We start from the raw sequence: 26,462 nt of genomic DNA, 5'->3' as shown, positions 1-26,462 counted from the left end.
TCCTGTTTAATAAATGGCTAAAAAAAAAACATATGGATCAGCTGTTAGTACTCCATGCTGACGCAACAACGGAGTGTGACGCAACATTCCCAGAGAGCTGAGGATGGGAATGTTGTGCCAGGAAAGAATGTCGAGCAAGGAGAAAACAATGTCAATCCATCTTGACATCTGGTATCATATGGAATGTTACATCTATCTCCAGTAAGATGGACAAGCCAGCAAAGCTGACATGAGAGGAATTTCCAAGCCTGCTGATATTTACTCACTTGTGGCTGGCAGCACAGACAACTTGCGTACAGGTTCATGTACGTATCTTGTATTAATGCGCTTGACCCCATACAATGAGGGTATCTGTCCCACTTGCCTGCTATTTGTTTTGGTTTCTGTTTCCTATAACCATTATTGCTGCTGAAAGGATGCAAATGTCCCTATTGAAGGACTAATAAAGGTTAAGTAATGCAATCTAAAATAATCAAATTCCCAAATGACTACAAACCACACTCGCACAATAATTAACAAACGAGGATTCTCATAAATAGTGTCACACTTCTTAATAAATTTAAATTAACAATGTAAAATGTCAGCTGCTGTCTGAGTGCTGTATACTTAAATTTTAATTGAGTTGAATTTAATTGTACAGTCAAATGTAATGTCAAGTTATGAAATAAATGTGCTTTCTCAACTTGGCTGTGTTAACTTTTGGAAAAACTTCACTGAACCTCAAAGCAATAATCTTTATTGCAGTCAGTAGAGAAGCAAATTAAGTTCCGTTCTATTTTTCCTCAACACTTTATTATTCCATGATTTATGGCAAAAACTCCAGAGAGCAGCATTATTAATCTCGAGGGGGTTATTTATTCTTCCGGGCAAGGCAAAACAATTAAGCTTTGGGTTGGATGGCGTATTAAGAAAGCTCGCCTGTCGCCTCCCCACATGTACTGGCAACTTTCCAAACAATTTGAGATTCAAATGTCTTTGCTTCGCTGAAAAGTCCTAATGTGAGTTTAGTTAATAACAATCATGTGAAAAGGAAACTACTATTCTTTTTTACTACTATTCCTATTTCGGTTCAAGTGTCATTTGGACAGAAGTGAGGCCATCACCATTTGACAGCCTATGCTGTGCTGTTTTTGTAATCATATATATCAATTCCCTTGCCAAAGCTTGTCAATTGACATCGGAAGACACTTGCAAAATTGCCACCTTGCAAGGAGATTTTTTTTTATCCGTCTGAAATCCAGCTATTGACATTTTGAGAAGCTTTATAACCATCACACCATTCCAGTAAAATGTCTTCTACTCTTGGCAGGTTTCTTGACAAGATCTGTTCTTGACAAACCACACAATAGAAGACTTGCTATTATTACCGCTGATGAAAAAACACCAAACTCACGAAGCAAGCATTTTCGTAAAGCCAGGGAAAGTCTATCCGGAGAGCTGCACTGAAACTCTGTATCAACAAAAGAATGATTTAGCACAGGCTTTGGGGAGTGATAAAGCTTTACCTCTACCGATTTCAAGTTGTTCACAAGATTCAAGAGGAAGATTATGATGCTCATTAACCTGAAGTTGATACAGGTAAGCCTTAATAAGTCTCCAAAGCATTTGCTGAATCAAACATTTGTGGACGCTGAGTTCCAGTGCAGATTTGTGCAAATGCCTGCTCAACAGGTTCAATGTTTTCATCACTTGGGAAAACAGCAGGCCTTTCGCTTTGTGGGTGGTCCTGTTCTGAGAAACTGGTCTTGGTTTCCTGTGCAGTTGGTGCTCGCCGATTGGTACTTTTTCACAATAGGTCATGAAGACCTCAGTAGGCAGTTGGTGCATTAGAGGTAGTTGAGCTGGGATGTCGGAAAGTTCCTGTAGCTCATGCGAAGTCGGTGCATTGAAGGGAATCTTGGAGGTTGCCTTAATCGTTACTGGGGATGCTGCATTGATCGGAGGACAGGCACGGGGAGAACACGCTACTAACTCCACACAGGGAGGGCCGGAGGTGGAATCGAACCCGCACCCTCCGAACTGTGAGGTGGCCGCACTTCTTTCCAACACACATACACACGCACACACACACACACACACACACACACACACACACACACACACACACACACACACACACACACACACACACACACACACACACACACACACACACACACACACACCTTGCCCATCAAGATTACTAATGCTTAAAACAAAGCCAGAAGTGCTTTCAAATTTTGTCTCTAAATGTACAGCCAAGAATTAACACCACAGAAGCGTAGTTCAATAACATTTGATTATGATGTATGGTGACAAAAACTTGCCTGCAAACCAGGCTTTTTTTCCCTGACGTGAAAGAATGGAACTGTTGCAATAATTGTCGCTGGACATGCAGACATTGTGTCAGGTGCAACTTGCTCTGCCTAGGGGGACATGCTTCCTTCCAGCCATTCTCAGTCACAGTAGTGTATAATTGGCCACTGCTGTGTCTGTGCACATGCACGCGAGCACTTGTGTGGCAGACTGTCAAACCTTCAGAACCACTCATAGATTCCTGGTGTGGCGCATCCCGAGCTGTTCTGAAGACATTCTGTCAGCTTAGAGATGCTGGAAACTTGCTTAGAACCTGCAATCTGTCTCATAAGAATAAAGCTTGGGATTTTCAGGAGGAATGTGCTGTATCTGATTGTAGCAGAACAGTGCAGAAATGGCAGCAGGGAGCAATATCCAGGCACAGGGAATGGGGTATCTAATGCTGAATGAGGCAGTTCATATCCAGCTTATAAACTTTAATTTGAGACATGTTTTGGAGAGGAATATTGTGTGCAGACACCAAGTGGGAGCATCACTTCCTCGTAAACAGGCTTGCATGAGCGCTTGTACTCAACACGGCAGATAAGAAAGCACCGCGAGAAAGCAAGTCAAACACAAATAGCCCATTAAGCCGTGAGTAAGGAAAATACTTCAGCACATTAAGTCCCTCAAGAGGCTGCAATAAATCCACACCCTTTGGATGCATTATACACAACATCTCTGCTGGGCAATACACCTTGTTTCCTCATACTCTTCATTTCCAACTTCAAGGTATTTTTATTTTTTTGGTAAATGTGTTTCTGCAAAGAATGGTAGGCTCATTGCTGAGGTTGGTTTGGGAATAAAAATAGAAGTAAGAAATTGCCCGCTAAAACCTCCACACATTGATTCAAAATAGAAATGATGAGAGTGTCAAAGGGTTGCACAAGGACAGTTAAGGAGAAAAGAAAATCTTGAATGTGTTACTATGAATGAGAGTCATCACAATCTGTACTGGTGAACACATCAGGTAATAATTTTAACGCCAAAGGTCAGTGTCTTGTACTTAGGTGTTGAGCGTGGCAGGTTTTAGATTGTAATCTTGGATAGCTCAGATTTACATTGTCAAACTGAAGAAGTTAAGAGACATGAAGTGTTTGCATTATAACAATGCAAGCGAGAACAGACTTTTTATAGGGGAACTGTTGAAGTGAGGTAGACAGATGTAGGCACAAATTATAAAACCTCTCCCACAAAAACAAACATTGTTTATCCAATTGATGGTCTATCTACAATTATTGAACAAACTTAGCAGTTCTTTCCTGATATCTGGTCAACAATTTGTTGATCAGTCACAGAGCCATTATTGCAGACCAAAATGACCTTTTCAAAAGCAATGGACTCAGCAGTGGCGACCGTATATCTTACTCAACAGGCCTGAGCAACTGATCTGAAAAATAACTGCCACAAGTATTATTTAGGCATGGAGGCTTGATGGGAAAGATGTTGTCTTATCAGCTGCAGCCATATCAGCAGCCCCTTATGGCTCAGAGAATAATCTTCTTGGCCTGCATAGCAAGCCTCTGCAGTGGTTCTGGCAGAATGAAGAAAGAGAGAGGGGGGGGGGGGTCAGAATTGACTTGACTAAAGTTGTCAAAATGAACTAACCTGAATGTCCAATAATAATTAAATATGCTAATTCATCAGTTCATTTTCATCTGCACTTGATCATCTGCTGGATTTCAAGATACAGCCACATTTCATTGTGACTTTTAGCAGGAAGGCAGCGAGACTTCTAATTCATTAATGTAGGAGTGATTTACACACTGATTAACGCTCTGTCCATCATCTGCCTTACAGTGTTGAGGTTAGGCAGGAGGAGGTGGAACAATGGAGGAGTCAAGTGGGTGGAAAATGAAACGAGAGCTTTTTCGAAGATTGCTAAAATGTTGCTTGTGAATGCTGCTAGATTCTGTTGATGAACTGAAAAAACAAATGATTTGATGATAATGTCAGTTAATACATCACAACAAATTATTGCTTTGGCTTCTCTCATCAGATGCACTTCCTGATACAACTCATCTGGGGTTTTAGGCATGGCACTGGAGTTGTTGAGACTCTTTCCAAATGAAAATCAGGTTAAGAATATCCACGACAATTTTTTACTGTTTGTATGCTTCATCCAACGGTACCAGCAATTTGGGAGCATGAATATATATATACCCATACACACAATCCAGTTTGACATTTCAAAGTTAATAAACTTTAAGTTACATTCTGATGAATACATTGATTTACATATAGACATATAGACCTCGGAGAGAAAACAAAGGGTTGCATCCCCCTACTCAGTTTATGAGCACTGTTATGAGTTCCTGGCTGGAGACGAAGGTAATTGTGACCATTTGCCTCAAGGGGAACAAAGCCTATAGAGGCATTTGTGCTGAGTTAATTTGCATATTCAGGCTGTGCCCTTAAAGAGAAGGACACAGGAGAGGAAGAACGCTCGCGTGGACAGACAGACATGCAGACGTCACGTAATGGGGAGACTAGTATGTGACATCAGCATGTGAGCAGATATAAAATTTTGATCCAACCAAGATGGCTGTGTCAGAGAAGTCCTTTTCCATTGCCACCCGGCTTTGCCTGGTGCCCACTTGCGAGGGCCACCGGGACAGACCCACACTATACAGAAAATACACTACAGTTTCAAAGCAGTCACAACTTGTTTGCTTCTTCAGCGTTTTCCGTGACTTCCTTTGGGGCGTTACATGGGCACTTTAGGCCTGGTATACATACTACAGTGTTTAATCATCTTAGTGTGGACACCCACATTTGTTGAAATGATGTGTTATGGGAAGCTTTTTGAAACAAAAAGGGAAATAGATTGACTCAGTTTCCGTGTGGACATGTTATAAATGATGTGGCTTTGGCCAGGATCACATCCCACGCGTGTTGCTTCACAGCACTCGAAAGAGAATGTCTACCCAAGGCTGTGAGCATATAGACATGAAGTAGGAAAAATCTGATAGGAGACTGGATTTAGGACACATTGACATGTTTTGTTTTTACCACAATCTCTCTTTCACTTTCTGTACAAAAAGATGAAGTATATTAGGTGTTAAGATAGAGACAAACAATAGCTCACCTGTTTTAAATGAAGTGTCACATTTAGGTCATGCATTGAATATATTTTAATCTGTTCAGTTTGTTGTTTTTCCTTGCATAATGTGTTCTTAGAAAAGCTGGGGGCGTTGTGCATACCACCTGATGATGTAAAGGCATGTTTTTCAGTATTGACACAAAAAACATGAAAAGTAAGAAGCTATGAAATGATGCAGGCACTCAGAGGCGAGGCTAAAATTAGAAGTTATGGAACAAGAGTGCCCCAGCCTAAAAATAAATAAAGAGTGAGGAGCCAAGGCAAACATAAAGATTCACACTCAACCACTCTTTTTCAGCTGACGCAGAATAAAGCTACGCTGTAAATCCATATAACTAAATCACTGGACCGTCATTAAAATCCAGCTGCCAGAAGAACCAAGGCCCAAGTGACTGCTGGCTGGCATTGAATCCCAAACAAATGGGTCTTGTTGAACATTCTCTTCCTCTGTCAGCACTTCTGTAAAAAAATATTATTCACTACTCTGAGATAAGTCAAGTCCTGGAGTGGAACACACTCCTTTGCCAGGATATTCTAGGTATTATAGTATGTGAACTGTATTTTCAAAAGTATCTAAACAGTCATTAAAATCCCAAAAACAACCATATTTTCTCAACCAAATTGTAGAAGTTTTAGACCCCGAAACATGCACCAAATAAACAATGCTGCAATGGCCTGGCAGTGCTCATCCAAGAGGAAAACACATTTGGTGACGCCTATGGGATTTAGACTTACGAAAAGTTCTAACTTAATTTACAATAAAAAAAATAATAATCATACGGCAGACTCAATGCCAAACCATCCACGTAGTCATATGGCAATTACTCTTAAATACCATTTTAACATTACAGTTACTTTAATTGACCCTACCATTTAGTCAACAATATTGGAAAGCTTTAATTTTGTGATATTTGTGCCTTTACTGCCGTGTATCTTACTTTCATTGCACTCCGGTGGCTTGTATATACATGGGACAGAATGGGAACAAAAGGAGACATGCATCAAATAAACAGCCGTGCATGATTGAATGTGCGCATTTCCGCGCCTATGCAGCTCGTGCATCATAACTCCCATCGAATGCGACATCGCATTACTGAAGCCTTCAGAGAGTAACAGCCTGTTTATTGTTACACTATTTCACTTGACAAATCCATGGAGCCAATGCGAGTGTGAAATGGGATCATGGGCATCAGCCTCTGCAGTGATATTCCTTCTCATGCACCTTGTTTTGGTTCTGGCAAAAAAACAAACAAACACAAATCATATCCATAAACCAACCAACCAACAAAAACACCACACTGCTACAAGGGGATTTCGGAATTTTTCAGACACGTACATGTCAGTTTGTCTTCCACTAGTCTGCTCACTGCTATCTGGGTCATGTGAAAACAGAAGATAGAAGTATGCTGTTGAACAGATTTTTTCCCCACCACAGTATTGAGTCTCCTCCATGCTGAGCCAAACATCCAGCATGCCTCTGCCATCTTTTTCTTCACATCTTTCATATTTTTTAAAGATACATTGCTACATTAGGCACTTGATTGTGACTGATTGGAACAAAGGTGTGCTTCCGCGGAGTCAGGATTTAGCTGTTCGGGATTTCCTTGAAAGCTGCATTTATTCCAGAGATGTCTAAATCTGATCAAACAAGGGGTACACCCCCCCCCCCCCATTTAACCATTATTTAACCAAGAAATATCCCATGGAGATTAAAACCCTCTTTTTCTCAAGGGAATCCTGGCCAAGAGGCATCAACAAACACTAAACAACAAAGTTAAAAAAAGAACACTATGAAGAGGATCTATGCCAAAAAGATATTAAGATTTGGAACTGTGTCACTGAATTTACCTCCCAAAAAAGCACTGTGACACTGGAGAACTAGTTATTGTAATAATGTTTTAGATAGACATTGGTAAATTAAGCCAAGTTCCTATTCCCAAATAGAAAATATATTTTCAAACACATTTAGGAGCTCAGCAATAAAAACCTCAGGCCAGCTTCAAACTTTCTAAACAAATAGACACTTTTTCTTTATCAATGTAGAATGGAAAATACTTTAGGCCAATCTCTGATCCTTTTTATCGCTTCTCTTTGCCTCAGCAACCATGTCTTATCACCTCCTGGACAGTAATTAGCTGGAATTACACACAGCGCCAAATGCTGAGCCTACGTCATTAGCACCAAGTGGTTTGTCCAATTTGGGTCCTGTCTGCTCGAAGATTACCACAGAGGGCCTATTCTATCCAGCATAGTGACACACAACGGATACTCCGTTGTTGCGAGTCCCTTGCCATTGCAGACTTAAAGGACATGTATCATGGTAAATCCACTTATTTTAGTGGGTACTTGAAGTCTCCAAGATTGTAGTAACCTCTCCAGATGCTGCAGAGAAACTTTTAGGATTTTTTTAGGGGTCTATTTTTTACTCCGTTCAGTTTACTCCAGTTTTCTATTACGTATTTTTATCAATTACATCCCATCCGTTGGAGCAGGACTACCAAACAAGGTAATGGATGTGGCCAAACGATTTAGCAAATCTTTATTACTTTATTTATTACTTTATTATTATAATACATCAAATGTTATTTCTGTTTTGTGTCTGATTTGTAGTGATGAGAACTAAGAAAATAAGGACTCAGATGCAACATTTCTTTCTTACAGGTCGTAATCAGTTACTTTGGCTTCACTATCAAAATGATGCCTTTCGGTAGATTGGTGGTTTGTGAGCTGTTTAATTTCATACCTACCAACTCTGTAGTTTGAATGAAAGATGAAATAAAGTTGGGAGGCGGACAATAGCCTACCAACCACGACAAATCTCTTCCGCTCTCTTTCCTTCCTCCCTCGCAGAGCTCTGCGCACTCTAACGTTTAACAGCATCCTTGAGCCTCGGCACTTCTGTTTCCTTGGCAACTAGCGAGCACTGGAATGAATGATGACGATCATACAACTCTAGTTTGGATAAACACACACACACAAATAAAAGTGGTCCACAAAACCAGCGTTATGCCTAAATTTCACATCCATATACTGTAACACTGCATTGGAAGCATGGAAAGTGAGGCTTCTAAAGAATCACCATAATCTTTGAATTTGATCACTGTCACAAAAGACTTCAATATACTGATCAAAACCACTTCAGCTAATCTTTGTTTTTTTTCTGTCTCTTTTACACACAGTTTCAAAACGACAGCTCAGACTCGAAAAGAGGTGTTGGACGAAAACACAATTTACAGTATAAGCAGACGTCAGCTTCTCCATATACGTTGTTTTTTATTGCTTTTTACATTTTGTGATTAGTTTATTTTTCCACACGTGTGCAAATTAGTGTTCAATCATGTGATGCATGGTTTTGAATGATCCTTTTTTCCTCATCCAAACCAAATGATTGTGCAAAAGCATCCTGGATAGGAATTTGTTACACTGCTGACTTTGTCCCTTTATCCAATTGATTATGTGAATAATTGCGTCTCCAAACAGTGTCCTTGTTCATCCCGTCTACCTTTTTCTGTGTTGTTTAGTGTTCGCAGCCTTGACAATTTCCTGTCCCTACCTAAATTAACACTAACAGCAGCCAACAGCTCTAAGGGCAGGGATCTATAGAAAGACCACTCTCGTCTTGTTATGGACCAAAATTGGTTCCAACCCTTTGGAAGCTCTAAACCTGCTTTCATCTAATTTCCTGAATAGAAAGGTGCCATTACATTTTAAACTGTTTTCAATATTATCCCTTTGAACAATTCATTCAGCTGCATATAATACCCCTGCCTTGGTAAATGCTTTTGTGTGTTCTAAGTGTGACTGCACAATAGATTCCTTATGATCAAAAAGATCTTAGTAAAGCACTGCATTGTTTGGCGCTCGTTTAAACATTCACTCAAGTGCCACAAGCCTCTGAAAGCCAAGGGACTTTGGAGGCACTTTGCCCCGTTAAACAAGTGGATGTCATGCATGTGCGCAAGAGGCAAGACACTATTCTGTCAACACAATTACACAAGCTGCACAGTCCCACATTGACTTCATTCGGTAGGCTTGAAAGAGGTCCTGACACACATACACAAGTCATTTCCCCATTTTTGCAATTGGACAGGCAGTCAGTGCTTTGACTTGCATGGGCAACTGCATCCATGAAGGGTTCCAAAAGGCGGGCCTCAACAACCCTTACAGCATAAAAAAAGTCTGTCAAGAAAATAATTTGGATACATACACAACACTTGTACTTGTATTCTAAACCAAAATGAACATTCTCTGTCTGCTAAATCCAATCCAAACAGTTGACAATACTACGTCATTATTTATTTCTACTATCCCACAAACATTACAGATAGATCAGAGGAGATTATGACAGCGTCTCCGAATCCTGCACTAAACACTGGTGGGTCGATGAGCCTAAACCACAGCGGAAAGGGTTAAATACTTTGAAGTAGCTTCAACTGCAAATGCAGCTCTCATCCAGAAAATGGGTCACTTAATTCAACCAATTAAAGATGTTGATAGAGAATTAGAGCTTTCGCACCAGGACCAAAGTTCAATGGCACTGCCCTCTTCTTGGTAAAGATTCGAGATACAGTAATTACTTCCATGGGGACAATGGAAATGGTTATCTGACAGCTCCATTCATAGCGGCCTAGCATTAGAATTTTGTTTGACGTCTAAAGGATGTCAAAGCAGCCACCATTGAGGGTGACACATCATCTGCGATTTAGGAGCTCATTACACTTCATTTGCATGTCCGGGCTAGCATAGCAGTTGTCTGACTTGAAAAGGGTAGGTATGAAGGGGCAGTATAACTTCCTGGTAGATATTAGTCTCCATGCCAACGGTTTCTTTCAAAGCTAATCCATCATTTGCATATTAAGAGGTAATGAAAGATGCAAACAGAGCCATTCTCCTGAGCGGTCCTTGTGTGCTTTTAAAGAATTGTTGCCCAAATGTGACTGAGAGCCTCAAAAAGCACAGTGAACAGCAAAAGGGGCCCCTTTTGATTCTGGTATAACACTCTAAAAGCACTGAGGGTGGCATGCTCATGAAGTAGTCTCACCAGGCCACCTTTTCAATTCAATACAGAGCAACAACCAACGATTGAAAAGTATTACAATGGGGTTTCAATAATATTTTTTTGAATTCACATTTGTGTTACTCTTTTCAATCTGTTATACTAAATAAATACAGACAGAGAAATCCTTTCATTGCATGAGACAAAATTTTAACCAAAATGACGACCAGGGCATGCTTGATTTCGATTTTATATATATATTTATTTATTTATTTATTTATTTATTTATTTATTTATTTACTTATTTATTTATTTATTTATTTATTTATTTATTTATTTTTATTGGCTGTGGCGCGCAACACATTTTAACTACACATTTGCAGAAAACGATGCAAAAACAGTAAATGTAACCATGAGCTGTCTGTGTGCTGTGTTGCTTGATTCCTGGTGGGATCTAGAGCTGTGCCGCCCACCCACATCTGTAGTGACTCTCAGTGAGCAGGTGATGATAATAGATCATCACTGGATGCTGCCACCTCCGTACTGTCATAATAAAAATCAACAGTATTACCCTGGGAATCTTTACCAGCATTCACTGTGGTGACAGTCCCTCCCTACTCACGTTCTCTAAAATCTTGCAGTCCTGTTGTCTTTTTAGCAAAAAAAAAAATCATGCACCCTAGAAAAGCACTCTGCATCTTTTATTTATGCATTCATGGAAGCTAATCATTTCAAAAGGCCATTGACGCTATAAAAGCAATTCACAGCTCTGTAGACCCGCAAAACTGCCACTGTTTGTCATATACAGTGGAAGAGATGAGAAGTGTTTATTCGAAATCATATATCAAACCCCTCTCCCTTATTATTTCCCCATCATATGCATGTGTATAGGTGAATGTGGCCCCATGTAATGTGAATGATAAGAGTCTTATATACAGTACATTGGCTATAAAAGAGTTTGGAAATGACAGAGGTGCAATAGATGCTATATGGACAATTCTGCATTGGTCTGAAATGGTGGACAAGGACCTGAGCAACTTAAAATCATATGCCTATAACTGCCTATGACTAAACTGTTTGTCCAGCCTGATGAAAATCAACAACTTTGGCAATTTCAAATGTCCAAAATCATGTAGCGTCTGGTTAGTTTTTGGTTTAAATTTTTTTTTTTTTTCATTGTTTGAGTCCATGTTTTTGTTTCTTTTGCTTATAGTTCTCTAGTAATAACAGCCTCAAAATTCACAAGTAACAGATTCCTTCCATGTTGAAGTTTTAAAAAAAATATAAATTACAATCTCAAGTGGCTTTTAGTGAATAAATTTGCGGTGCACACTGACGTCCCTGGTCATGAGTCACTGTCTCGTACAATTAAGAGAGGCCCTTATTCTGCAAAGGGTAGATTCTATCCTTTAACAGACTTATTAATGTGGATGTCCTCCCTGAGTTAGACGTTATGATGGGTGTGAAGACAGTAAATTTAATTGACTATGAGGACGTCCTTGATTCTTGCACAAACGTGTAAAGTAAGTTGATGATGTGAAGTGGGAAAATGTGTTGCAGGCAAAACAAAGCTCGGCAAAACTTTGCTTTTTACTTTGACTTGATCCTGCTATTATTATGTGTTGAACATGGTTATGTATATGTGTGCATTATATGTCACAAAACCATGAATGTGCTATTCACACACACTGACACACACACACATTCCAAACATGATGCTAAGAGGCAGTGTTGCTGTCTCAGTTGAGTCATCTCCCATTTTTCATTTAAAAATTGGAAATGAATGAACAGAAAACAAGCCTTGATATGATAATCTATTATGTGTATATTTAACACAAGTCCGGAAAGAAAATATGACCATAATTTATTTCCTTTGAGCTTTGCCTCTTTTTTGCCCTTACCTCTTCTTCTACACTGCTGGGCCGACAAGGTAGTAGCAAAAGATGAACGTCTTCCGGGTTAAGGCAAAGCAAGTGCCAGTGTTTGCAAACGTGCTCTTCATTATGACCGTACGAGACTTCTTTGTTGCGGCATTCTAAATAACCGAGCAGCACTTTTGAAAAACACTTTGAGTTTCTGAATGATTGGAATGAAACAAAACACTCACTATTTCACTCATCGATATCATCATCACTGCTTTCTGTCTTAAATAGTGAGAAACAAAAAATTGTCAGCTAATTTGAGACCACAAAGGAAGCACTGAAATGCAGACACTTGGTGAGATGGCATGAGGAGCACTAAACAAAACCATGGTTGGGAATGACTGCTGTACATAATACGTATTCGTCATGTTTGGTTAGTCTGGGCTGTGCTCCTTTGTGCTCACTGTTACATAACGGTCTATACATATTTCCTCTATCATGCATCAAATCAATGCATCCAGTATCATATAATCCACCAAAGTACAAAGCTAAACTGAGAAGATCCCACACCAGTTTAGATTGCTTGATTGGCCTGCTCACAAACGTGTGACAATAAAGGATATAATCTTTGGCGGGGATGATGGGCCATAACTTGTTCTATTGTTCATGCTTATGCTGATGATGTCACATACAAATGTGTCCATTTATTGTGGCAATAAATCACAGTTGCAGGACCTGGGACATCACAGCATCTTAGTAATTCACAATCATCATAGCTTGTCACGCCAAATGACACAATGAAACAACTGAATTGTAATGATCGAGCACTGACCACATCACATTGTTCAAAGAGATCTCCTGCGGTATAGAGCTCTAAAGTGTTTCTGAGAGGGTGAACCGTGTATCCTGGAGGGAGTTAATCTAATAGTGTAATTGTATCAGGTTCACCACTTCCAATTTTGATTGTACATTTGATTAAGAAATTCATGGGAGACAATTATGAACACTCAATTTTCTAATTTTCAAGCTCTTTAAGGATTTTCTGTTTAACAATTTTACAATCAGAGATGGGGGAGGGAAAGAATCATAATTACATTTAAAATTTAATTACATTTCAGTGAAAGATTAGGCGGAACATAATTTACTATTCAACATTATGGTATTTAATACTATCACGACTATCAAATTTCAGTTACAGTAACTTACTGGGGGCCATATTTTAGTCTAATGCAAAGAGCAGTCCAACTGTGCACATAGTCTGACTTTTCTTTCTTGCGTATTTTCATAGACAGTGCAATTAGAAATGGGCATTTGGACCATTGTTGGAGTTAACACTGCTGATTTGATTAGAGACCAATCTCATTCCCTTTAAATGGGGTGCAGGTGGGATGCAAGGTCCACATTGCGGAAGATCTCCACATGTAAATGATGTAAAGTTGGCCACTGCAAGGTGGACACTTGGAGAGCAACTGTGTGTGACACCACACCACATGTACAAGTGGTGCAGTATGCAGTTTCACACTCAGTCTGCCTGAACACCCGGCAAGGAATAGAGCGTCTCCCATACTCCCAAACATGCTAGTTTACCATGTGTAAGAATGTGAACTTACGCCGGGAGGAAAATGAAGATGTGCCAGTTTTCTTACTGTCTCACTGTACGCCCACGACAAACTATTTCGCCCATAGTCACTTGATACTCACCGCACGGTTTTTAACAAAATGGTTTCCAATAAAGAAGTTGGTGATGGTGAAAGTATGGCGGTCTCTCTTAAAATATCCAAGCTGCTCCTATTTATGGTCTCGCTCAACCCCGATAGATCAATAATTAGGATGTGTCTTGTCTGTTGGTCGGTGCATTTAGCAGTTTTGTGTATCATAGATACAAAAAAGAATAAACTTACCTGAGCCTCTCTTAGACATCACTCTCAGGCAATGGACCACAATTGCATGAAGTAGGACCAGAAAAGGTATGGATGCTTTCATTTTTTTCCCCAGTCCTAAAGGAATGTGAGAGCAACAGTTATTATGTTGTATATTCTTGCTAAGGTGCCATTGGTACCAGCCAAGATTACTGGCAACACCATACATAAAGACAGGAAGACAACAATTGTATAGAAAATTTCAATGAATGTGGTACACGCAGAAAATAGACAGCAGGCAAGTCATAAATTGAACCGTTTAGAATTTTTGAGCTGGAAATTCTGCTTTTGGGGACAGAAAAAAAAAAAACGCTCAACCACTTGCAGTTCTATGAGGGAGCTCCAGTTCGTATTTCGGACAAATGACAAAGATGCTTTACAACACTTCCACAAAGCTGCATTAGAAAGCCTTTAAGAAGAACTCTGAAAAGCCACAATAGCCCCTGAGACCTTTGGAGGCATGCGAAACTGGCCAGCAGCCAAAGATGGTGACATAGCTGTGCTCTCCCTTTTCAAAAGGCCTTTTGTCGTCATGCTCTTGCTAACTGCAACTAACCCAACCTTCACAAAAGCAAGACGGCACCAATCCAAATTTGTATCTTTTTAATAGGTTTTGGGTTTGGTGCAAATCTGCATCATTAGAACAAAATTTGTAGTCTTGCTCTTTGAAGTGAAGACAGAAGGAATACGTTAATCAAGAGTACTGCATGGCATCCCATCAGCATGCACAAGAGACTAAACATGCTTTTGCAATACATGGCAATACAATTCTTTCTTTAGTTAAGGCAGAAGCTGACGAAGACAGCCATGTTACTGTATACAGTGCATGATGATACAGCATTGAAAGAGACTCAAAGTGTCAGATGTGGAGCATGCAGAGCCCAGAGAGGAGGAGAGTGCCAGGAGAGGAGGCCAGTGTAAGCTGTGCAAGAGGACTATGACAGCCGGAGGGAAAAGGCTGCCTGAGCTCCGGCAAGACTGAACACACTCACACCGCATGATCTCCTTTGTGAGCGGCTCGGCATTAATAAATTCAAGATGTTCTGAGAGAATTTCACACTGATTGCAGTCATGAATACTTATAATTAATCTACTGCACTGGAGCTTGAAAAAAAACGCTAGGATCTGCTTGGGAGTCTTGACATGTCAAAAATTGGACTACAAACTGGTCACTGCATCACATTTCAAAAGCAAGGCCTGCACAAGAAATGTGTCGGATGAGTTAATTTGAGGGTTTAATTTATTGGGTTTAATTAATTCAAAATTGAGAAATTAGTGGGAGCAAGGCTCACTTTTCAATATGTCCACACTTTTTTCTTTATCACCCACATCGTCTTACTGAAGCAACCTGCATAACCCTTGAGTGACACTCCATCTTTTTTATGAATTACCACAAAAATGAAGTAATTGTCATTATGAAGAACGTTGCGGACCTCTGTTAGAAATTGATATGATATTAATTGATAGGTTAATTGATAGGCTTACTTTAATCAATATATTGACTAAATTGATATATAACCACCATCATTTTGGTAATTTTACTCATTAATAATTTTCATCCAATAAATGTATAGCGCATTAACAATGAATAAATGGTCATCAGCGTTAACAGACTGGAGACAAGGATTCCTATGTAATGAGTTTTGTGTCACAAACTTTGATTTCAACAACACCCATCTTCCAGTGACACACGAGCCTCCACTTGTTCTCCCTTTTTTTCCTTTCACTTGCTCCCAAATTGTGGTGTCTTTTGGATGACATGCATTGTCAATTCTGTCTTTGCTCTGCAAATGTCAGCCAGCACATCCCTTTGATTGGTCTGAGATGTTGAGCACTGTCATCATGGCAATCATTCCCTCTTTCATTCCTCTAGCTAATTTGGTACTTTAAATGCCCTGCCTCATCCAAAAATCTGGCTTCCCCTGGAGGATGAAACCCCACGCACAGTGGATATTCTGCGTTTAGACAGGCGACCCGGTTTATGCGGGGAACATTGAAGATGCAAATCTAATTGAATGTAAATTCTTCACCTTTTTTAAGAGAATAAATACCCTAGGCCAGTTATTCTCAAAGTGTGGAAGGCATACCACTCACTGAACATGGGGGGCCCCTCTGGTGGTATGCAAAATAATCATTGAATATTTTTGTACTCAAAATATTGCATTTGTGTTGTTCAGAAGTTCAGTCATTTGCGATTTTCTGGAAGGCCTTAAAAGCAAACTACCGATTGTGACTTGTGATTGGCTGGGGGAGTTGAGGAGAAGACATAGAGGAAGCCGAGCGAGCGTGTGTGTATATTCAGACACTGATGTTGGAAGTATTGTACAATACTAGATTAATCTTGCTTTGGCATGATTATGGTAGACGCTAATCTTTTTTTCTCATCCTGGTTTCATTGTCAAAGCTAATGCAGCGCTTCATAATGTGGGAGTGGCAATAAAACCTTTGCTAAGCAGCAGTAGGAAAATGACACAAGCCAACGTGTAATTGTGACTCTAACTATATGAAATTTGGTTTAATTTGAAGCGGGAGAGATGACAATTCCAATCTGCAGTGTGTGCTTGGTGGCTAGTGCTGAGCAATGAGCAATCTCGTTATGCATAAACTGACAGTTTTTCTTTTATAAAAAGCATAATGAATTGAATAAATAACAATAAACAATCAAAGTCAGACACCTCCAATGAAACAAAGTACCGTCCTTAATTTTTGGTTACACATGATTAAAATTTTTGATATCGCAGCAAGGGGAATCACTTTGTTTAAATCCAGAAATCATGAAATAGTGTACTAATGTCCTTCCTACTCTGTTGAGAAACAATAGATCTTTAGAGAAGAGATCAAATAAAATCAACAGTATAAAAGCACATTTTAAACTTATCCAGTAAAATCAACAATATAATAGCACATTTTAAACTTATCCAGAAATAAGCGCCCCCCAAATTATCTGGATTTCGATTAAATTGCATTTTTAAAGAAAAACTCCATAACAGTCATCTGCTGTAACCTTAATTTTATTGTGAAATTGTTTCTGTCCACTCAATCTCTTCCTTTCACCTCTCACCAACAGTATTTTCTCCTTGCTCATCCAAAAGTCAATTATTGTTGAGGAGGGCTGAGGAAGCGCAATGGTGCCCTGTTGACTTTCACAGTTAACCCCAAGGAGCGCCTCTCACACACCCACACAAACAATTTTGTAATCGGCAAAGAGGTTTTAAAAGCACTCCCCAGGCGGTTATTGAGAAGAGGAGTTTATGGCTCAGTCTTTACATTCTCTCTCTCCTTCTCTCTGCGTTCAAATCTGAATGGTTGTGACTGAAGCTTTCAAGTGTTTAATGCCCATGGAGTACCAAACATCTATGTGGACAGACCGCAGACGTCCTTGATACGCAGACATTGTCACTCCTCTGACATTTGTTTCTCCATTGACATCATCAAAGTGTAAACACTGATCTAAGTGCCAAGCGTGAACTGAGAGCTGATTTTAGCAAGGTGATTCCAAAAGTCGACATCCAGAAGCTCATAGGACTGACCACAATTCCAAAGAAATTAGGATGTTCATTGGATGAAATTTCAATGAAAACAGAAGGCAATGATTTGAAAATCCTCAATTCAGTCCATCCATCCATCCATCCATCCATCCGTCCATCCATCCATTTTCTATCCCGCTTGTCCCCACGGGGGTCGCGGGCATGCTGGAGCCTATCCCAGCAGTCATCGGGCAGTAGGCGGGGGACAGCCTGAATCGGATGCCAGCCAATCACAGGGCACACAGAGACGAACAACCATCCGCACTCGCACTCACACGTAGCTGCAATTTGGAGTGCTCAATCGGCCTACCGAGCATGTTTTTGGGATGTGGGAGGAAACCGGAATGCCCGGAGAAAACCCACGCAGGCACGGGGAGAATATGCAAACTCCACACAGGGAGGAATAGGTGGAATCGAACCCACACCCTCTGAACCGTGCTCCACATATACTGTGTATACATACTAAGTTGAATATAACAATCTTGGTCACGTAACAAATTAAAGGTGGACCAGCTCTACACCTTCATTGGGGTCCTCAAGGTGCTATGTCGACTTAAAGAATACGTATGTTTGACAATGTCAATCATGGGATCATGCTGCCTTTTGCCACTGATTTGTTCATAAACTATACTGACGGACTTTCTGAAGGTGGTTAGCGGTTCTCGTTGGGTGGACTGAGTACGGCATCTCATCTTTATGCAGATGATGTGGTTCTTTGGCTTCAAGATGCCATTTTTTAACTCTCACTGGTGTGGGTTGAAATTGAGTGTGAAGTGGTTGTGATGAGAATCAGCACTTCAAAATATAAAACATGATCCTCTGTCAGGAAAGCGTGGAGTGTCCTGTCCTGGTTGGAGATTAGATCCTTCCCCGAGTGGCGGAGCTCAAGATTCTTGGAGAGTTGTTTGATAATTTGCTAAGGATACCTCAACAAAAACATCTGCTAAAGTACTCGTGGATTTGATGAACATTCATTGCCAGGCCATTATCATAACCTGAAAAATTGTAAAATGTCAAACAGGCAGCAGATGGGGTGATTTCCCAATGAGATTTGAATTACAATATTTATGCAACGTTGGACACAAGATAATGCTAAATTAATATTAACACCTGACAGAATGAGGAACCAAATCGAAAAATATAAAGTACGTTTTTAACATGAAAAGGAATAAATACGTACATGCGGACAGAGGATGATCCATAGGGAGATATGGTAGAAAGCATCAAATTTGTATTTTGTGAGTTGGGTGTAGTTAGCAACCATCTAGGCTAACAAAATGACAAATGAAGGCTCAGCAAATTCTGGAGAGGTGGGTCCAGTTGTGAGTCCCTGCGCTGCCTGCTAACAAGATACGTTATTCCATCTCAGTGTCAGGGAATTATGGTGTGCAATAAATGCACTCTCTCTCTCTCTCTCTCTCTCTCTCTCTCTCTCTCTCTCTCTCTCTCTCTCTCTCTCTCTCTCTCTCTCTCTCTCTCTCTCTCTCTCTCTCTCTCTCTCTCTCTCTCTCTCTCTCTCTCTCTCTCTCTCTCTCTCTCTCTCTCTCTCTCTCTCTCTCTCTCTCTCTCTCTCTCTCTCTCTCTCTCTTTCCCCATCTCCCGCTCTCTCTCTCTGGGGTCTTTGAGGGTTGAGGGAAATTCTACGGGCATTGCTTCAGGGAGAAGATGAAAGGTGATGGAAAGATAAATCGAGGGATCGAATGGGGTAGAATAAAATGCAACCATGACAGCCAGCCTCATAGCACCTATGGGGATAAAGGTATCTACCCTACCCAACAGGATTCTGGGAAGCACAGATTTCCCAAGACTATATAGGCTATACTTGAGGGGTTATATGTAAATAAAACCACTTGTTTTGGGTCAAGAAAGGCTTGTTTGTTCACAAGACAATGAATGTACAGAATGTAAACATTGGCAAATTTTGTCAGCAAATCACATGGAATTTTTTGCTGGTAATTGGTTTTATTCTTGTACTCCAACAAAATATATAAACAAACAAACAAACAAACAAACAAACAAACAAACAAACATATGAATATGAAATAAGTACTTGCAAATCAAATCAATGTGTGACCGGTAAATGTATTGATTTTTTATTTTATTTATAAAATGGGTTTTTCTATTGCTGATGTACTTCTGCATGGAGTTATGCTAAGGTTGGGGGGGGGGGGGGGGGGGGCGGTTGTATTCCTTATGTCTTCTTTGTGAGTGATAAGGCTTAAATATCCAATTCACAAGAGGACAACCATAAAGAGACAATGGCAATAGCAGGAAAAGATATTAGATGTGACACATACTAATTTGTAGTGCCCGACCGATAAATCCTTATGAATTGAAAAAACATCTCTCAGTGGTATAAAATGTATTCGCAAGAAGCATTTCTCCATTACAGACATGCTATAATTTTCGTTATGTGTACTTTTTTAGTCAGTCGGGTGTGAAAAATACATGAAGACGCAATGACAAAAAACTTTGTATCTAGAGTGTCATAACCAAACAGCACTGCAACCACAAATATGCTCAGCTGCTAAAATGAGACGTGTTAGTTACTGCTGAGAGCTTAACAGTACAATGCAAATACGCTTCCAACATGATAATGGACAATCTGCATCTCCTTGCTCAACAGCTGGAATTGAATATTGGGGCGCCAAGAAGGGGTGTGCCCCTGGGCCATTCTGGTAAAGTGGTCTGTAAATGAAGAACCCTGTTGCGAGCTGACTGCGTTCTGACTTGGAAAGGCACCACTAAGCTTATTCAGACACCAAATCGAGAATAACTGAGCTGCTTACCATGTTTCTAGATGCTATTCATGGCAATACTGATACTGATACTAGTACTTTCAGGTTAAAAAACATTTATGCTATTTTATGTTGCTTGTCCTATTAAATAACATGTTTTGTGCAAATCAAACGTTGTTTTTGACTTCTTAACCGTGCCACACTATTTTTGATGGAAACAATCCTAGATTGTTGTTTTAAATTGGAATGTACAGAGTAGTAGTAAATCTTAGTCTCTGTGTCTCAAATTCCTTTAGTCGAGACATCTTCTCCTAGTGTTTTTTGATTTTTCATCAAATAAGCTAATCAATGCAACCTTGTTTACCATCATTTTGGTTTCCTTTCCGCTGGCATTGTACTGGCAATCAGAGAGAACACAAGGAAAAATTGCATACTCTGCTTGCAGGTAGTTTACTTGCAGTTATCATCAAGCTATTCTCACTCAGACAGTATATTTTATGATGTGCCACAAAAAAACTGCTAGCTTAAAATGTCCGTCAAAGTAAATAATTATTTGAAAATAACTGAAATCATAAAAATAAATGAAAGCGATCAATACTAGCCATTTGGTATCGATACTTTGATCGATCAACACGGCCCTAACAAAGTATTACAACAACGTTTGTATGCCTGACTAAGTGAAGGGACTCCAAACAGAGGAGGGGGAAATGAGAAAGGAAAATTGCTCATTTTGCTTCCCCTGGCATGCCATTTCCAGCCGACATGGATGCCTTTCAGGCATCCATGGCAAATTAAGTTCATCTTTCAAGGCTCAGTGGTCCTCGGAAGCTCACTCTGAAATATGGTGTTCACGTCTGAAGGGCTGGAAATAAACTACACTGGTAATTCTTTCCTCTTAGTTGTCACACAAAGGTTCTCATATGAGTGAGAAAAAGCTTTGACCTCAAACTTCAGCTTCCTCTAGCGATGTAACACAACTGCATAGTGAGGTAATTGATCCGAGCAGAGATTCTTACATGGGAATTTTCTCCCTGTTCCAAATGACCATCGCAATTGTTTGCAATGTGGTCTACTACCAACCTATTTATTTCCAACTGTGTGAAATGGTAAAACAGGGCTTACACTATGGGTGCACTTGTTCCTGCTCTACGTGTCTGCTGTTTTGTTTGATTGTTTTGTGCCATGTTTGAAAGTGGAATTTTTATCCAAGACCTTTGAAAAGAAAAGGTTACTGTATTTAGTAGTTGGTTTTAAGTAATAAACATTCGTTTAAAAGCATCTTGAAGTTTCATTTGCCCATCATTAGTAACCAGTCTGTAAAATGTAACCTCCTGCATGCAGGTAAAAGAAAAAAAAATGTTCATCATTCAGAAAAGTGGTAGAAGAGAAAGATTAAAACATTTTTAGATGGCATACTGCTTCTTTTTCTGTCCAGACACATTCGGTATCTATGAGAGCTGCCATACTCGTCAATTCATGACATGACAGGGGCAACAAAAATAAATAGCTCCGAGTTAGATCAATGCCGAGTGATTGTGATTTACGATGGAACACGAAGTGTACGTGTGGAGGGGAGGAAGATTCTATCTTCTCAGAGATTGGATTTTCACAAGATTTAACTGGGGGCTGCCCCCATTATTGTGTATGCTGCACGTTGCTTCTAATGTTCACATTTCACAGGTATTGAAGTACGTTATTTTCCCACACCATACGGTGCACTTAAAAGCCTTTAATCTTCTCAAAAACCAAAGGTGCCCCTTTTGTGTGGAATGAATTCCAAAATCTGTAAATGTAGTTGTCTGGCACAACCACTACGTTTTACATTTATCAGGCCGGTAAACCATTCAGAGGACTGTACGTAATGCATATAATAATTTCCTCCCCCGCCATTGATAAATAAATACTATCGGTTCTTGCAAAGCAAACAGCAATTTAGGACTCTCTGAATTGGCAGAGACATGCTTACGAGGCACTATTCAATCTTTCTGGAAAGCTGGGATCATTGCGGAAGAGCAAAGTGACAACGACGAGACAATGACGAGAGGGAACTTGTCATGTTTAATGGTAAATTCGCCCAACTTTTTAATTCAGATACAGAAGATGAGGACTTTGAGGAATTTACGTATAAATATCGATCAACAATAATGTGAATACAGTAGATTACATGGTTAAATAGTAGAATAAAGTCCAAGTTTACTGTAAGTCATGACATGTATGCGCCCAATAATGCAGTGCTCCCCATGTGTGGATTAAGTACAGAAAATTGAGTCTGCGCTTTTTAACCCCAAACGCCTTATGGTGCGGAATATACAGTACCATACAGCGTTTGTTATGGTTATACACAAGCTGGATCATTTCTGCATTTTTCATTTCCTTCAGAGTCATAAATGTAATTTTTTTGGCCAGGATGGTGGTACACCTTCTTTATGTCCTCTTTAGTGTTCCTCACACAAAAAAATCAGTATCAATTGCCGTAATCATTTCTTACAAAGGGCTGTATTGCCGGACGAGACAGCACTGATGAATTTCCCACCCAATTTATGAACCCTTTCATTCGAAACCCTTTCAAAAACTCTTCAATGTAAAACCATGGGCAACAGGAGGTTCAGCTGCCACTTGAAAATTAAAACTATCAACAAAAGCAAGGAAACCCTTTTGATGTCTTTGGATACTTAGGTCTCAGCGAGACATGCCACAATACTTGACATAATTCCAGCTGTTCCTTTCAGGGCCACATAAGCAGGTAACCAAGAGAGGAAAAAAGATAAATCCCTTTATTGAAGAGGAGGATAATCATCTTGAGACAGTTTGTAACACACACCATGGAAGGTTGTAAATGGTGAAAGGAGCTCTTGACAAATAATCACAGTACGGTACATGTGTGTGCTCATCAATATATGTCAATGAGAGGATAAACTAAGCGAGTGGTCGTGTCTTTTGTGACATGTGATAATAAGTTTGTCTTCAGGGATCACTCAGGGAACCACAAGGTAATAAATATGATTGTCATAAAGTGTCCATGCCGGGGGACATTATCTTCATCTAAATCAATTTCTGAGTGAGAGCACTCGACTCAGCTCAATATGTAGCTTCTGCCTGTGCCTATGTTAACAACCGGGTCATTCCAACTATTCTGTAGACGTGAAAATATGGCGTGCAGCTGCTCGGATGTCCACGTTTTTTCCCAGTCCCTCTTGAGAGGTGTTAGTGATGATGGACTGTTTTTAGAGCCTTAGATCCCACAGGTGAAGAAGAGGATGCTCTGATTCGTTTATTCATACTGTACGATACTTGAATGTCATATCACACTGTACATAAATGTTGCACACCATCACACCATAACGCAACACATCCATGTTTACAATCTTAAACCACTTCTCATTTTTCCAAACAGATCAAGGAAAAGAGAAAGGGGGCACTCCGCACACAGAACGCGGAGTGGCCATACGTGGTTGTTGTCGCCTCGCTTGCGTGCGGAGTCTGTGGGCAAGTGCACATCACTGGCTGCAGTCGTGACGCACCGGGAGATGTCCAAACAAATGCCAACGTCATGAGCAATTCGCGTCAGCGTGAGCTGCCCACCCGATATTTACGCCAAGAGACAGCGGCACTGTTCATTCACTGACGTTTGGAAAAGGGAGAGGAGCATCAGGCTATATACTGCAGTCATGAATTGTATATTGGAAAAGCAGCCACTGGATCGGATGCGTAACGGGGGACTTTAATATAATTAAACGCACCGGCAATTGCCGAGAAATACGGTCAGTCAAGTCAAACCACTCAACTTCAAATTTGGGAGGATATCATTGAGAATAAAAATGTTAACCTTACCTTCACAGTTTCCAAATGGTTCCGATCTTTACGCTGTCAGTTCACAGACATTGCGGGGAATCTGTTCCCTGGCCTGCAGAATAGAGCGCCGTTGGGGGGAGGAAGGTGGGAGGGGGGGTATTGGATCGAGATATAGAATGAGAGAACTCCTCAAAGTAGTGCAATTCTCCAGAAATCGCTGCGTCGTTTCAAACATTACATATTGCCAAAGTGTGCACACCTGCAGTCTGTCAATAAGCAAAAGAATCACGATGGTGAGTTCGCTCGGTGGATAACACCACACTAACACCGACGTTGCGGGAGGCAATCGTTGATCATTCCGTCATGCCTGCTCAAGTCAAGCTCAGGACCACATTGGCGCGGATGTCCCGAAGTGACGACGCGCGGGGCAGGATTTCTCTCCCTCTCTCTCTATTTCTCTCTCTCGCTCTCTCTGTTTCTCTATTTCTCTCTCTCTCTCTATTTCGCTCTCTGTATATTTCTCTGTATATTTCTCTCTCTCTCTGTCGCTCTCTTTTTCTATTCTCTCTCTCTCTCTCTCTCTCTCTCTCTCTCTCTCTCTCTCTCTCTCTCTCTCTCTCTCTCTCTCTCTCTCTCTCTCGCTCTCTCTCTCTCTCTCTCTCGCTCGCTCTCTCTCTCTCTCTCTCTCTCTCTCTCTCTCTCTCTCTCTCTCTCTCTTCATTCTCTCTCTCTCTCTCTTTCATTCTCTCTTTCATTCTCTCTCACGGCCCAAAAAGTTAAATTGCTGTCACTCTGGATTTACGAGATACCAATTACTCAATTGAAGCCAGCAGGAGACAAAACCTGAATCATTACAGAAGATGAACTGACAGGGGTGGGCCGTGGGGGGGGGGGGGGTCCTTTGTAATTCAAATGGGGGACATACAGTAAGTGAGTAGGTCCTCCCTGTGGGCCAATCTGGCAAATAGAAAAGTTCCTATTTAACCGATTTAGGTTTCTGTGAAGGAAATTCGGATGAAGGAGGCTTTTGAGGAAAAGGGGGGGAAAAAAAACTCGCCTCCGCTTAGTGAAAATGTGCAGTTGTGAGCTGTCTTTGTCATCCAAAGGGCCTGGCATGAATAGTGGATCCTTAATGAGCAAAGGAGTGGACAAACACAGCATTGAGTTCTCTTTCTATTCGAGGTTTTCGGCCACAGATGGCCTGGACTCAATCAGCTTGTTCATATGCAACTTTGAGGGTGGCAATGTAGTGAAGGGAGGAACAACATTTGTTGGGGTGTTTATTTTCTGTGATTTAAAAGCACTCTGCAAAAGTTTTAGGCCAGCACTTCAATGGTTGTAGCAGTGCAGTAAGGAGAGTTTATTATTTAAATGTCTCTCATGGGAGTGCAAACCACCATTGAGGCCAAAACAGAAGTGAAAATCTTGAAACCACAAATCTATTTGTTATTTCCATTGTGACCATTGAACTGAGTTGTTGATAAAATAGGTTCCTCTGCCTTAAATCCAAATTTTTGGGCCCTTTTACCAATTAATGCAATTATATCTGTATTATAATCAGTAGCGTTTTTTTTTTTTTTTTGCAATGCCAACCAATACCAATACAATTAGCTACCATCATGTTTGACATTTTCATGATGCATCCAACCTTCCTTTGACATTCCCCACCACTTTAATCTTTTCTCCACCACCAATGTCCTTCTCATCTGACTTCTATCTAGACAACATTAATCTGGGCCTCTGTAGCTCAATTGGTATTGTGATTTGTTTAGTGATACAAGGGTTGGCAGTTAAAATCCCAGGTACTGCTGTCAAAGTCTCCTTGGGCAAAACCCTGAACCCTTAATTAATTTCAGCATATGCTTCTCCCACACGTGCTGCAGACTGTAACTATCAACTTGCGTCTGGCACTGATTGCAGCCGAGACACATTTCCAAAAGCTTGTCACTTACATCTTCCTAAATCCAAAAGTGTTTATGACACAATGACACAGTCTCTTAATGTTGTTGACCTGCCGTTGGTCAGCAAGACCATGATGCACCATCTTTTGACCCCCCCTCCCCCCGCCCCTCACACACACATGCATCCCCTCGTCACGTCGTCTGCAACATCTCAACGCTCAACGGCTGTGGCACGCCCACGGCCTGACCGCCAACGGACGCAGTGGAAAGGCAAATTATAGCATGGGCTG

At 40.5% G+C, this 26,462-nt stretch overlaps 1 protein-coding gene across 2 annotated transcripts in view; it reads right to left on the bottom strand.

The window, feature by feature from the left end:
* Positions 1 to 24,725, bottom strand: part of LOC147062645 (interleukin-1 receptor accessory protein-like 1) — an 87,346-nt gene extending 62,621 nt beyond the window's left edge. The window contains exons 1-3 of one of the 2 annotated variants that reach the window (XM_085922922.1): positions 24,531 to 24,725; positions 24,311 to 24,383; positions 14,197 to 14,292 (exon numbers count right to left, since the gene is read on the bottom strand). In XM_085922922.1, the coding sequence (XP_085779048.1) occupies positions 14,197 to 14,278 (82 nt within the window). In that variant the 5' untranslated portion in view covers positions 14,279 to 14,292; positions 24,311 to 24,383; positions 24,531 to 24,725. Of the gene's footprint in view, positions 1 to 14,196; positions 14,293 to 24,310; positions 24,384 to 24,530 lie in introns of those variants that run through there. The other variant, XM_085922932.1, reaches the window with a different exon arrangement.
* Between the last annotated feature and the right edge of the window lie 1,737 nt (positions 24,726 to 26,462).

The sequence above is a fragment of the Syngnathus leptorhynchus genome, chromosome 1 (genome assembly GCF_054491065.1).
Source record: "Syngnathus leptorhynchus isolate UIUO chromosome 1, UIUO_Slep, whole genome shotgun sequence".
Lineage (NCBI taxonomy): Eukaryota > Metazoa > Chordata > Actinopteri > Syngnathiformes > Syngnathidae > Syngnathus > Syngnathus leptorhynchus.
The sequence above is the reverse complement of the archived record's forward strand: the minus strand, read 5'-3'. Positions and strand labels throughout refer to the sequence as shown.